Source organism: Peromyscus eremicus, chromosome 2, assembly GCF_949786415.1.
Source record: "Peromyscus eremicus chromosome 2, PerEre_H2_v1, whole genome shotgun sequence".
NCBI classification, from domain to species: Eukaryota; Metazoa; Chordata; class Mammalia; order Rodentia; family Cricetidae; genus Peromyscus; species Peromyscus eremicus.
This window is the reverse complement of record NC_081417.1, coordinates 2,798,788-2,813,550: the sequence shown is the minus strand read 5'-3', so window position 1 is coordinate 2,813,550 and position 14,763 is coordinate 2,798,788. Positions and strand designations below refer to the sequence as shown.

The window sequence follows — 14,763 nt, the reverse complement described above, 5'->3', positions numbered from 1 at the left end:
TTCACGACCTGCGCTCTATGGAAGAGGGGATGCTCACAACTTTTAAACCTAGGAATCCCCAGGAGTCTGCTTTTGCCCATCCTCATGCCTCTGTTAATAATTTGACCTCTAACTCCCCTCTAGACCCCACCGAGGAGGCTTCCCTAGAGAAAGGGGCGGCCCGCTACCATAATCCAGACTGGCCCCCCTGCAAAAATCTCCCCTTAACACAGGAGTCTTTGGGCCCTTTTATACCACCTCAAAAATCTCCGGCAGTTCCCCCTTCCTCAATGCCCCCTCCCTATATTTCTCTGTCTTCCCATTTTTGCGGGCCTATTCTTGATGAGTTGGCTCCACCTGTCCCAGATCTTGGTTCACTGAGACGGGCCCTCCAGGCTCGCAGGGAACATGTTGAGCTTTTAAGGGAATTGAAAACTCTTGACAAAGAACTTAAAGATCTTGCCCTTGAAATGGTGGCTCCCGGTCCGCTAAAACCATCTCAAAAATCTAGTAAATCGAAGAGTAAGCCTCAGCCTGTCCTGGCATTTCCTGTTACCAGGAGCCAGACCTCTGGGGACTCATCCAAGGTAGCCGCCCCAGAGTGGCCCCTTAGGGGGTTTGGAAGATCAAACTGAGGAGGGGGAGGAGGGGGAGGAGGAGGAAGAGCCATCACCAGAGGACCCCCCACCAGGACAGACTTATCACAAATTAAATTTCCGCCTAGTTGAAAAGCTGAAATCTGCCTGTGCTCAGTATGGTCCTACGGCTCCTTTTACATTAGCCTTGGTGGAAAACCAGAGTGAACATTGGTTGACCCCTAATGACTGGTATTTTCTTGCCCGTGCGGCTCTTTCTGGGGGTGACTTTGTCCTCTGGAAAACAGAATTTACAGAAAATTGTCGAGAAGTTGCTCAAAAAAATACTGAACAGCCGTCCTCAAAAACTTGGACATTAAAGAAACTCCTTGGCAACCCCCCTTACGATACAAATGCAGCACAGGCAAAATTCCCTCCTGGCCTCCTGGCCCAGATTCAAAATGCGGGGGTCTGGGCCTGGAAATGCCTGCCCCAAAAGGGCTCAGCTACCACCTCATTAGCAAAGATTCGTCAGGGCCCTGATGAGCCTTTTAGCGATTTTGTCTCTCGCTTAAATGATGCAGCTGAGAGACTTTTTGGGCCGAACGAACACGAAAGCACCTTTGTTAAACACTTGGCCTTTGAAAATGCAAACCCTGCCTGCCAGGAAGTCCTCCGCCCTCATAAAAACAGAGCGGACCTGTCTGAATATGTGAGACTCTGTTCAGGTGTTGGCGCCGCCCATGCCATGGGATTAGCTATAGGTGCCGCCCTCAGGGCTTCACAACAGCCTGGAGCCCGCACCTGTTATTTCTGTAAACAACCCGGACATTTCCCTAGGGAATGTCCCCAGAAAGGTCACAGCCTCCCGCCCTTAGCCCAGCCGGCTCAGGAGGCCGCCTCTATGAGGCCCCTGCCTTCCACTCTCTGCCCCCGCTGCAACAAGGGCCGTCATTGGGCTACAGAATGCAGGTCAAAAGTCAATTATCTCGGTCAGCCCCTTCCTCTGCGGGTGCCAGGAAACTTCCAAAGGGGCCAGTCCCTGGCCCCAATGCCTCCAAGAGTGCACCCTGGGGCCTTGAGGTCCGCTCACCCCCTAACTCCCCAGCCTCAACAAATTCTCCCGCCCCAGTTCCATTCTCCTCCCTCCGGAGAGCAACTCCAGGCAGTGCCGGATTGGACTTGTGTGCCGCCACCAAAACAGTATTAAACTCCCTTGAAGGGGCTCAGGTCATCCCTACAGGGGTGACAGGGCCCCTACCTCCTAATGTTTGTGCGCTTGTCCTTGGCTGTGCTTCTGCGGCCCTCCGAGGGGTCCAGGTCTACCCTGGCATAATAGATAGTGATTTCACAGGTGAAATTAAGATTCTGGCCTCTGCTGTAAACGGCATGGTCACGATTCCTCAAGGTACGCGCCTGGCACAGCTAGTTCCTCTACCGTCCTCTGTCTGTGATAATCCCTCAATTACAAACACCCCTCGCGGGTCAGCTGGATTGGGCTCCTCGGATGCCTACTGGGTCCAGCCTGTTACTCAGGATCGCCCTACTCTCACCCTTACTATAGAGGGAAAGAAGTTTCAGGGTATCTTGGATACAGGGACAGACACCATAGTCATTTCACAGTCTCACTGGCCATCTGCTTGGCCACTGGTTCCATCCTTCACCGATTTAAAAGGAATCGGGCAGTCTAATAATCCTTTAATTAGTCTCACCTTAGATGCTGCAGGGCATTCTGCCGCTGACAGGCACTGGCACCCTTCTCCAGATGCCACCCGGCCACTAGCCATGTGGCGAGATCCCCTCACGGGGCATTAGAAGGGCCCCGACCTGGTCCTTATTTGGGGACGAGGTTCAGCCTGCATTCTTGACCAGATACACTCTGCTCCCAGATGCAGAATGCCTGGTTAGAGCTGTAAATATACCTGATCTGCCCAGGAGAGATAGCCCCTCTCCTGAGGAAACTTCTTCTGTTTCAAATGCTGTCCCTCCAGCAAGCCCTCCAGGCTATTGTCCTCACCCACAGCAACCCCCACCAGCCCTTTAGCTCTGTTATCACTCTGCTCAGAGTTCCTGTGGGGGGACAGTGGGAACTTTACAGCAAACTGTGTTTGAGACCTTTCACACAGTATACAAGTCCCATAGTCAATCATGTTCTGGGCTGTGACACTGCTTGTCACAAATCCAGTCTGACAGCAGGGGTCATGTTTCCATCCATGGTGTCAGAAAGACTTGTCGGACCTGCTGGCCTTGGTGTCACAGGTGGTCATAGCCGTGTTGGGCCAGCTTGACATAGCCTGTGGCTGGCAGGTAGCACAACAAACAGGGTAGCACCAGAGATGCCACTCAGGGCACTTAGGTCCCTTCCACCTAGACTAACTTTTTATTCCTCAGATCAATTCCTAGATCTCTAGGAAGAGAAGCCGCGCTGAGACGACTGCCTTGATGGGAGCCTGTTACTGCTATCACCTTAGCAGTCCTTCTGGGGGTTGGAGCAACGGGAACAGGCACAGGAATTGCCTCTCTGGTCCTGTCCAACCAACATTAATCTGAGCTTTGACTGTCCATAGACGAGGATATTGCTCAATTTGAACAGGGAATTTCAGCCCTCCAGTCATCCCTTTCTTCCTTAGCTGAGGTAGTTTTACAGAACAGGAGAGGCCTGGATCTCCTCTTTCTACAACAGGGTGGTCTTTGTACTGGGCTCAAAGAGGAATGTTGCTTCTTTACAGACCACACCAAGATAGTCAGGGACAGTATGGAAGATTAGAAAAGGACTAGAAAAAAAAAAAAAAAAAGAGAGAGAGAGAGAGAGAGAGAGAGAGAGAGAGAGAGAAGGAGAATAAGAGCTTGGGTGGTTCTAGAATTGTTTTTCCAACTTCCCTTAGCTAACAACCCTTCTTCCCTCCCTCCTAGGACCTGTTGTAGGCCTGCTCCTGGTCCTTGTCTTTGGGCCATTGGGCACTTTCCTGGCTCACTCGGTTCATCCGAAGCCAAATAACAGACCTGCCAGCCAGGCAGATCCAGGTTCATTACCACTGCTTTGATATGCAAGACTCCAGGGGTGAAATTTCCCCTGACGAGAGATGCCCCACACAGACCCCTTCACTCGGGGGAGGCTGCACCTGTGTGTGGGAAAAAGGCTCGCTCAAGGCATGATTGGAGTGCAGCTGGGACTGCACAGGCTGGGGACCATGGTACCCCAAAATCCCGAGAGCCTGGATTATATGCCCTGTTGCATAGCGGTTGTGCAGTAACAGCCTTGCGCTTACCCATTTCCGCTCCCTCAAAAAACTGCACGGTCCATTGATTCCTGCACTATGGGGACGCCTGTGGTGCTTGAGTCTGGAGAGACATTCCCTCTCGGACCTTTTTTCACAACCTTTAGAGGGATAGGGCCTCTGTAATCCTCCATGCAAAGCCTCTTTCCGAGTCCTCCTTTTAGACCATTCGAACCTGGTTTATGTTGGCCCTTAGATTTATTACTAAAAAGGGGGAGATGTCAGGGACAAGGATAGAATCTCTAGTTAGTGGAAAAATACAGACCCCCCATAAGACAGGGAACTAGATCATCTTACAGTCAGGTTGCCTAGCAACAGGACATTGAGGCAGAGCCCTTGACACTTTCACCCTGTAAACATCCTATGCAAATATCCTTAGCTTGCCCCACCTTATGCAGATAACAGCTTCTTGCTCCCCCCACCCTGCAGAAACTATATAAACCCTCTTGGAGAAAAATAAAGTTGCACCTTGATCAGAATCCAGACTTGGTGTGTTTCCTTGTATCTCCTGTCCCTATCATTCCGTCCTTAGGGTGGTCGAGAACCCGTTGAAGCCCTGCAGGCGGGGCACTTTCTGCCTGTGAGCACAGATTGTTGGCATCTGAATTACAAAGAATCAATAGGTGGCCTCACTGCTGCAGCCTGAACAGCAGGCCAGAGCTTCGAATTGTATTGTCTGTTTGCTTAACTTCGGTTTAAATGTTTTTTTATTTTCCCTCAGAGCAGGAATAACTCAATATTAAAGACCCCCTTCATGGGAAATGTTTTCTGTTTTTCTCTCAGGGTGGGAATAACTCATTATTAGTAGTCCCTTCATGGGACTTTAAATGGTCTCAACTTCTGGTGAAGAGCGGTTGCAGTCAGGACACAGAATGCTAAGTCAATGCTGTTTGAATTTCCAGAGATATTAATCATTCATTGTATAGAGGATGTTCTTTTCTTTTGATTGTCTAATAAATGTTTGGATGAATGTTTGATTTTCATGGTAGATAAACTAAAGAAACAGAATTCATAATTTTAAATTATATATTAGGCTTCAGGCTGGGCCAATAAAAGTCATGGTTTAGACTTTCCAGTCCCTGATGCCCTCATAGCTGATGAGTCCAGAACTTGGCAGGATTCACTAGCAGCTATCTTCTTCAGTGAGTAATAGAATATTTTACAATTTGATTCTTGTATTGTTGGTTATGCCGGCGGCGCTGCCCCTCGTGGCTGGTCACCGCCCGCGGCGGCCATGCCGGTGGAGGAGCGTGCTAATTAAAAGAATCATAGCCATGGTTACCTTTTTAGAGCTTTATTGGGGGGGAGACAGAAAGACAGAGAGAGAGAGAGAGAGAGAGAGAGAGAGAGAGAGAGACATGGGGGGAGAGGGAGAGAGGGGGACCGACGGGGGGAAGGAGCGGAAAGGAGAGGGAACAGAGAGAGAGAGAGAGAGCCCACAAAGGGCTCAACCGCTTTTTTAGGCTGGGAAGCCGGCGAAGGCTGATGACGTAATTAAAGGACGTAAATAAGGACCAAATCCTAACATCCCAGACTTTCCCTTATTATAAAAAAAGCAGGTAGATGGGACTAGGGGCGTTGTTCCTCTCAAAAACTGCTTCCAGCTGACTTTTGGACGTTGGTTGGCTCTGGGGGGAATGGAGAAGGGGAGTCTTCCGAGGTCGACAGGCGTTGTGGGATACTGTCTGTCATCCGTTTGCTCTGGAGACATGTATCCCTCTTGGCTGTGGCTGGGAACTTTCTGTTTGACAAGATGCTGGTGACACAGAAAAAACTTAGAGAGATAAAAAGAATCATTATTATTTTATGTTGGCATTTATCTGAGGTAGATCTGGCCTATCCCTATGGATTTTGAAACATTATCAGAGACAGATTATTTTAAAGCACCTATTTCCTTTACTGGTTCAGCATCTAGGAGACAGGTGATCAATTGTTAAAAGCATCTCATAGTAATAGATGTTTACATTAAAGTCTTTGTAGCGCCCAGACGCTTTTGGGTCTGGGGGTGTAAATACCTTTTAGCTGTTACAATCTTATTTGATGATCTCTGGACTCTGGTTCTGTGGTGGTTCTGTACCATTAGCTGAACAGTGAGTTAGAACAGGGAACTGGGAAGAGAAAAGCTTGTGGTACATGAGAAATTTTTTCCCCCTTTGGAATTAGGGACAAGGCAAAGATCAGGGCCCTGTCTGTATGCACATGAGAAACACAGGCAGTGGATCTGGAGTGAAGCAATGAGCTCTTATTTTAGGTGGAAATCTTTTTTCATTAAGTAACTTTGAAAGTGTAATTAAATCTGGTGAGGTGGTAAGGCTGTCCTCTGTACCCGACAATAAAGGAGAGGTGGCATCCCAAAACTCCCAGGACTGAGTCAGTGGCTCTGGTGTCCAGAAGGAAAGAAACGAATCACTTCCCTGCCACGTTCTGGGTTCCCTGCCATGTCTGTAGCCAAGCCTAGGTCTGGTGGAGGTCTTAGCTTGATGTACCCATGCGTCTTGGTGCCTGGGGGCAGTCAGCTGACTCTTTGTCTTTCTAGGTGGCACTTTTAACAAGGCTGTCAATGGCCTGGCAGGGCATTCGCTAGCCCATGGCCTTTTCCTCACTTAAAACAGGGACCCAACAGCTTTTGGGAGTCAGCGAGTGCCAGCACTTGGCAATTTTGTTTTTGGACTTTATCTTTTCCCTGGCACACCTTAAATGCCACAGATAACTCTTTTGCCTGTGGGGTCAGGAGCCTTGCTCTCCAGATGTTTAAGTTTTAGTCGGGGAGGTCTGGGGAACAAGAGACGGATTTTACTCTATGTCCTGAATTTTTTTTTTTTCCTGCTGATCGATGGCTTAAGGACAGCTTTTGGAAGATCTGCCAGGAGGCAGACTATAAACCGATACTTTCCGGAAGACTTGTCTGAGGCTATAAGCTGAATATTTTTGGCTGAGCCATCCTGACTACTGTAAACTATTTTGTATGAATCTTAGCCGCTTCCAGACCTGTCTGTGCTTCTCAAGGCAGTTTGAGAATGAGTGGGTGGAGTTAAGGTGAGTTAGGGCAAGTCGTAGAAGCCGCCTAAGCCCGCCCACTTGAGCCCGCCCACCGCTGGCGGAAGTCAGACAGAAAAGGTTACACGTGGAGACGCAAAAGTGGGGAAGGAGAAGGGTTTAAAACTTTAGCAGAAAGCTTGGAGATAAAGTAACTCTTATTTGCCCGTTTTTGGCAGAAGTTCCCGCGACTCTGTTATGTGGCCAGGTTTACCAGTGCCCGCCCCTATCCGCCAATGTATCCGCCCTTTTGTCCCATGGCTGTAGCCGAGAGAAAAAATAAAAAATTAAAATAACAAACCGGGATCAGACTACAATCTTGGGCGTCCCCAAAGAGTGGAGAGAGATCCATGAATCAGCTCAAGTTCGCCATCCTCTTCGTCAAGGGATGCGAAGGGCTGCCGCTGCACCAACTTGATCCACCCGGTAGACCAAGACACCATTTACTTTCTCGTCAGAAACGAAAATGTGCCGTTGTTGGTGCAACTTGAGGACGACCCCCGGGGTGTCCGTCGCAAAGAATATAGCTCGGACTACGCCGCAAGAACCGCGGACTTACTGTGGTGGAGAATCATGGCGGTAGCGGTGTGGGGGTCCAGCGGAGGCGGCGAGGGACGTGCGCACACTTTCGCGGTCTCGCGGTCTCGCTGGATGGGAGAAGAGGCGGCAAGCAGCAGCAGTCAGCAGGTCCTCGGTGTTCGGTGGTGTATCCGAGTCTGAACGGCACCAATGTTGGTTATGCCGGCGGCGCTGCCCCTCGTGGCTGGTCACCGCCCGCGGCGGCCATGCCAGCGGAGGAGCGTGCTAATTAAAAGAATCATAGCCATGGTTACCTTTTTAGAGCTTTATTGGGGGGGGAAACAGAAAGACAGAGAGAGAGAGAGAGAGAGAGAGAGAGAGAGAGAGAGAGAGAGAGACATGGGGGGAGAGGGAGAGAGGGGGACCCACGGAGGGAAGGAGCGGAAAGGAGAGGGAACAGAGAGAGAGAGAGAGAGCCCACAAAGGGCTCAACCGCTTTTTTAGGCTGGGAAGCCGGCGAAGGCTGATGACGTAATTAAAGGACGTAAATAAGGACCAAATCCTAACATGTATCTCCTACATTTTTCAGATTCTTTATCATCTCTGGCTCATAGAAAGCATTACTTTTCCTTCCCTGGACTGTTTTAGATTTTCACAATGGCTCTTATGTCCCTTCTATCATATGATATCATGAATATGGCCTTGTGATTATCTATTTATTTATGTGTCTCTGGACTTGACTCTTTACAGACAATTACTGTCTGCCTGGCATTTGGTAGTCACCGTAAATTTGGTAGTCACAATAAATGTTTATTGCATAACTAACTAAATAAAAAATTGGACTAACATTCACCTCCTCTAAAAAAAATTATATATTAGGTATGCTCTTGTCTGTTGATCATTACTGAAAATTTGGCTCTGCTCTTTATGTTGCTTTCTAGAAATTCTTGGTTAAATTATATAAAAATGTAACACCTGAAACAGATTGAGTTGTTAGCTTATTAAATAATGTGATTAGTAGGATAAAAACCCATAGAAAATAATCTCTTCCTGATAAAGATGTTACAAAATTATTTTTTCACTAAATAAAATACAGGTAAAATGTTTGACCCACATTGTTAATAATTGATGAGCTGCATTAATCTGTTACTTGGGATCTATAAAAAAAGGATCCTCTTTTTAAGATTTTATGAAAATACTCCAGAGTATTGCCTAAAGTTACCTCTTAAAATCCTATAGAGATTGTATTTAATGCTTTTATAGATGGCATATGTAAAAAGAGCCATGGAAATAAAAGCTGGTGATAGAAATGCTCAATTATTGCTTCCATATCTTAAAAGCAAAATGGCTCCGATATGTAGAACTGGAGGCTTTGGAAATACGGGAGAAAAGATGTTTTGGCAAACAGTTATCAATGATGAAGAGCCTAAATTTAAAGTAAAATTAAATGGGATTGAGATTGAAGGATTACTGGATTCTGATGCTGGCTGTATCTACAATTTTACAAAAATCCTGGGATCCTAATTGGCCTTTACAAGAAGTCTCTACTCAATTTGTAGGCACTGGAACCTTATCTCAAGTAAAACAGAGTGTAGAATGGATTAAATGTATGTGGCTGATACAGCCATGAATTTATGGGGGAGAGATTTGTTACAACAATGGAGACCTCAAATTAATATTCCTACAATTTCAGAAATAGCTCATAAATTAATGTTTAAATTAGGATGTTTAACTGGAGAGAGCATCAGAAAAAATTATAAGGGAAGGTCACATGTTATTCATGTTGTACAAAGGCAAGATAGGACAAGATTCGGCTATCTAAATTTAGAGTAGGGGCCACTGTCAGTAGCCCACCTTTATGTCAATATTTTGTAAATCAACCACTGAAAATGACTTGTAAACAATTTCTTTAGTCTGTTATTTACCATTATATGGATGATATTTTATTGGCTGCTTCTGATACAGATGCCTTAAAAAAACTATTTTAATGTAGTATAGAAAAATTTACCTTGTTGAGGATTACGAATTTCTCCTAAAAAAAATACAAAGAGGAGATTCTCTTAGCTATTTAGGCTATAAATTAAGTAAACTGAGAATTCAGCCACAGAAGATACAGATTAGGAGAGATCGACTGCATACTCTTAATGATTTTCAAAAATTATTGGGTGATATTAACTGGTTGCAGCCTACAATTGGATTGTCTATTCAAGACTTAACTAATTTGTTTCAAAGTTTGCAAGGTGACTCAGATTTAAACAGTCCAAGACAGTTAACAGCTGAGGTTAAAAAAAAATAGCCCTAGTAGAACAAAAATTACAAAATGCCTATATGGATAGATTAGACATTACAAAGAGGTGTACTTTAGTAATTTTACCTTCAATCATTCCCCTACTGGACTCATTATGCAGAGAGAGGATTATATTTTGGAATGTATTTTCTTAGTTCACAAACAGAGTAAACAATTAAAAACCTAGATTTCTAAACCAACCATAAAGGAAAGATTAAGACTTTGTCAATTGTCAGGTATGGATCCAGCTGAGATTCTGGTACCCTATACCAATGCTAAAATTAAGCAATTGTTCAGAGATCTAACCTCACCCTAAAAGAGATGTTTGCTAAACAGAAGGGGAATATAAGGACCCCCAGAGGTAGACTACATAATACCCTACTAGCTTTAAAATTTTTAAATGCTAATAAAAGAAGAACAACGTTGAGTTATGGAAAGAATTGCTGGATCGAGTCAGCTCACGTATTATAAATATTTTAACAACAAAGTAGTTCAGGGAAAGTGTTAAGGACAAGATTATGTTTATGTTTCCACAGGAGGTAATAAATTGTGGATTTCATTGAAATTGATAAAAATCTGCCATGAGCAAAAGATATCTCCAAGATGCTGCCGATGCAGGAATGCCTCTGCTGAAGTCAAGACACAGGAGACCTTTGCAACAGACTACTAATCCTCTCACCTGGGGACAGCTTAAGAGTTTGTGATTCTTCACATGACTCACAAGCCTTTGAATGCTACACCATGCTTTCCATGGTAAAGGTGCAGGTAAAAGGGATGGATCATAATTATTGGGTTTATATCTCCAGTCCTCCAATTAACATAGCAGTAGGTTAGGGAGATAAGAATATTCCTGTAGTGGTTAATGAATCTTCTTGGCTACTTGGTCCTTAGAACAGCCAATGGAGGAGGGTAAAGTGATTGACAATTACACCGTGGGAGTATAAGGAATTCCTATTTGCATGGGAAATGGAATTCAGTGCCTAAAAATAATGTCTCAAGTATGGCTATTCATAGTCAATACTACCCAAGATTATCCTAATAAGTTTTATATGCTTCATGCATCTGGTTTTAAAGGACAAGAGATTAACACTACTAATTCCATAAATCTATCGTTCTGTGAGATGAGGGTTACCAACAAGGAACCTGACTGGGTACATTGGCAACAGTGTAAGATTGAGAAACCTCGAATGTTAATTAATATCTCCAAAGGAGATGTCATTGATTGGAGCCCTTAACTCCAAGTGAGACTATTTCCCTTGAGGGGAGCCGTAAGGTAGATTTATGGAATTAGTAGTATTACTTTTTATTAAAAATTTCTCCCTTTTCTAATGGGAAATTTCCTTTTATTTCCTTTCCTTCCCTCTACCTCTTCTCTATTGAGAAAGGTCTTTTTCCTTTATTTACTTCCTGGCCCAGAAGCCATTTTATTTCTATCTTTAAAAATTATGCAGTTACCGCTTTTTATTTTGACAAGCATTTAGCAACTGTACATTTTGTTGCTCCTGAGATGGGGAGTTTAAATTCCCCACGACCCTGCCGATCCTGGAGTCTTCTTACCCTGAGAGCACTTCCTCCATTTCTTAAGAAGATCTGGTCCTCTGTCCTTCTTTAGATCCTTTTTCTTCTTCGAGCCACATGTTGGGCACCAATTGTAACTGTTTGTCACAGCACAGGTGTGTGGGTTCATGCAACTCCATGGAAAGAAGACTCAGAGGTATCTTAAGAATGAATATAGAAGCCGGGTGGTGGTGGCACACGCCTTTAATCCCAGCACTCGGGAGGCAGAGCCAGGTGGATCCCTGTGAGTTCGAGGCCAGCCTGGACTACCAAGTGAGTCCCAGGAAAGGTGCAAAGCTACACAGAGAAACCCTGTCTCGAAAAACAAAAAAAAAAAAAAAAAAAAAAAAAGAAAAAGAATGAATATAGACTTTCATGGCTACAGAGGTGTCCAGCCTCGAAGGACTGAAGCATTATCCCTTTGCCAAGGGCATTTTTATTTCTCTCTAATTACAGTTTAGCCAGTTAATTTCCATACCTTTAAAGCAACCTGATAGGAGCCCCCAGAGATACAATACCCAGTGCAAATTATTTGATTTATCAGGTACCACAGTTTTTAGGGGTTTCCTAAACCAAGTTTTGCATAGGCCTTTGATCCTTGGGGGACACTCTGATCCTTGACTCTCAGACAAGAATCACATAGGTTGATAAAGGAAATAAAAGGTAAGAGAAACAAAAGATGTGGCTAAACAAAGGAAGGATTAGGGCTAGGTGCTACTCTTTGAAGCCAGACCAGGAGCTCAGCAGGAATGCACTATGCAGGTAGATCTCTAAATTTTAGGCTGATCAGGGCCATATAGTAGGACCTTGTGTGGTGATATATTGTGTACACCAATAAAGCTCACCTGGGGATCAGAGGACAGAGCCAGCCACTAAATTAGACATAGAAGTCAGGCAGTGGTGGCACATACCTTTAATCCTATCACTCGGGAGGCAGAGATTCATCTGAATCTCTGTGAGTTCAAGGCTACACCAGGCTACATGAGAGAAACAGAGCCAGGCAGTGGTGACACATGCCTTTAATCCCAAGAAGTAATATGGCAGGACACAGAAAGGTATATAAGGGGTGAGAAAACAGGAACTCGCTCTCTTTAGACTGAAGATTTCATAGAGGTAAGAACGTGTGGCTGGCTTATTCTGCTTCTCTGATCTTTCAGCTTTCACCCCAATATCTGGCTCTGGGTTTTCTATTAATAAGACCATTTAGCAATTTGTGTTATACCTTGTCTGAAAAAGGGCAGCAGCAAGGAGTGGAAGTTGTGGGGCTGAAGAGGTGTCTCAGCGGTTAAGAGCACTGGTTACTCTTCCAGAGGGCCCAGGCCCAATGCCCAGTATAGACATCTCAGCTAACAATGATCTTTTAGTCTGATACCCTATTCTAGCCTCTGCAGGTACCCCATGGTACACAGTCACACATGAAGGTAAAACACTTGTACACATAAAATAAAGTTAAAATAACACACAGACATTTATATACATCTTAGAAAGAGAACAAGCAAATTGGAACTGCTCTCAGGCCAACTAGGTCCTAGGGGGTGTTTTGACACCCTTCAAAGCATTCTACAGATCCTACAGATGTAACTTTGTTGATAGAATGCTGTTCTAGCATACCAGGGGCCCTGGTTTGGTCTTCAGCACCTAACCTGGAGTGGTAGCTACAGTCTTAGAATCCTAGCCACTCCAGAGGTAGAAACAGGAGTATCAGAAACTCAAAGTCATGTTCATCCTCAACAAGCACCCGGTCCTTCTGGGCTTCAAAAGACCTCTCAAAAAACAAAAACATTCTGCAACTCAAGTGAGTCTTCTGTCCTCTTGATCAAGAGGCTATGGAGGTCCAGTGTACATTCTGAAAAGAGGAGGATGAACACGGTGGGGGATATACATATATATCCTCTGTACTTCCCTAGAAGATGGTAGAACTGGCAGGGGAAAACTACAGGAGCCAGGAGCTCCTCCTCTATCCCCAAAAGTAGCTCCTGAGGAAACTTGACTGATTTTAACAATTGAAAAAAATAAATAAATAAAGGTCATTTGGGGGGGGATATGTATGATCTTAAATACCCAGCCAAAAAGTAAAACAACTAGTGAAGACGCAGCACAATCAACAAAGGTATACTAGATTCTCTAAAGGGACAAATAAACTTTTAAACTCTTCCATTCAACCCTGAATGTGGACTAGGGACAGGCCAGATAAGAAAATCACAGCCGACCGAAAGATGGCAGAAGTTGGGACCAAGTCAGTGTTGTTCATGCAGCTTGGTAACATTTGCCAGTCACCCACTGCAGAAGCATTTTTCAGAAAATTGGTAAATGATGAAAATGTTCCAGATAATTGGAGGATAGACAGTGCGGCTACATCCACCTATGAAGTGGGGAAGCCCCCTGACTATCGTGGGCAGAGCTGCATGAGAAAATATGGCATCCCCATGAATCACGTTGCACGGCAGATTACAAAAGAAGACTTTGCCACATTTGATTATATACTATGTATGGATGAAAGCAATCTGAGAGATTTGAATAGAAGAAGTAATCAAGTTAAAAACTGCAAAGCTAAAATTAAGTTACTTGGGAGCTGTGATCCACAGAAACAACTCATTATTGAAGATCCCTATTATGGCAATGATTCTGACTTCGAAGCGGTATACCAGCAATGCCTCAGGTGCTGCAAGGCCTTCCTGGAGAAGACTCACTAGATGGTCCTGCCCACCACCATTGGTCAACTCACTCACCAGAGCCATGCCCAAGGGTGGTGGCAGTCCTTAGTCCCATGCCCCACCTGTCTTTTCAGCTGATTTACTGTATATCTTTAAAATAACTGTAGGTGGAGATTAGGAATATGTTCAGAAGGATAAAAACATTTGAGTAACCCCTCAGCCATTGGTTCATATTTCATGTGTTTCCGTTTGTTTGGCTATTTGTCTCTGTGCTTTATCCGACCTTGGTCTCAACAATTCTCGCTCATATAAACCCTCCTCATTCTCGTTAATTGGACTCCCAGAGATCCACCTGGGGCCTAGTCATGGATCTCTGCATTCAGATCCCTCAGTAGTTGGATGAGGTTTCTAGCACGACAATTAGGGTGTTTGGCCATCCCATCACCAGAGTAGGTCAGTTCGGACTGTCTCTCAACCATTGCCAGCAGTCTGTTGTGGGGGTATCTTTGTGGATTTCTGTGGGCCTCTCTAGCACTTTGTTTCTTCCTATTCTCATGTGGTCTTCATTTACCATGGTCTCCTATTCCTTGTTCTCCCTCTCTGTTGTTGATCCAGCTGGGATCTCCTGCTCACCCAAGCTCTCTTTCCCTCGACCCTCGCCCTTCACTACCCCCACTCATGTCCAGGCTGTTCATGTAGATCTCATTCCATTTCTCTGTCATTGGGCGATCCCTGTGTCTTTCTTGGGGTCCTGTTTTCCAGGTAGCCTGCCTGGTGATGTGAGTAGCAGTCCAGTCATCCTTGTTCCACATCTAGTATCCTGTTATGAGTGAGTACATACCATGTTTGTCTTTCTGAGTCTGGGATACCTCACTCAG

At 45.0% G+C, this 14,763-nt stretch overlaps 1 protein-coding gene across 1 annotated transcript; it reads left to right on the top strand.

Annotated features, from left to right (window-relative positions):
- Window positions 1–13,447: 13,447 nt before the first annotated feature.
- Window positions 13,448–13,999, top strand: LOC131904496 (low molecular weight phosphotyrosine protein phosphatase-like). Its single transcript, XM_059255618.1, has one exon. The coding sequence runs from the start codon at window positions 13,448–13,450 to the stop codon at window positions 13,922–13,924; it is 477 nt and encodes a 158-aa protein (XP_059111601.1). The 3' UTR covers window positions 13,925–13,999.
- The last annotated feature ends 764 nt before the right edge of the window (window positions 14,000–14,763 follow it).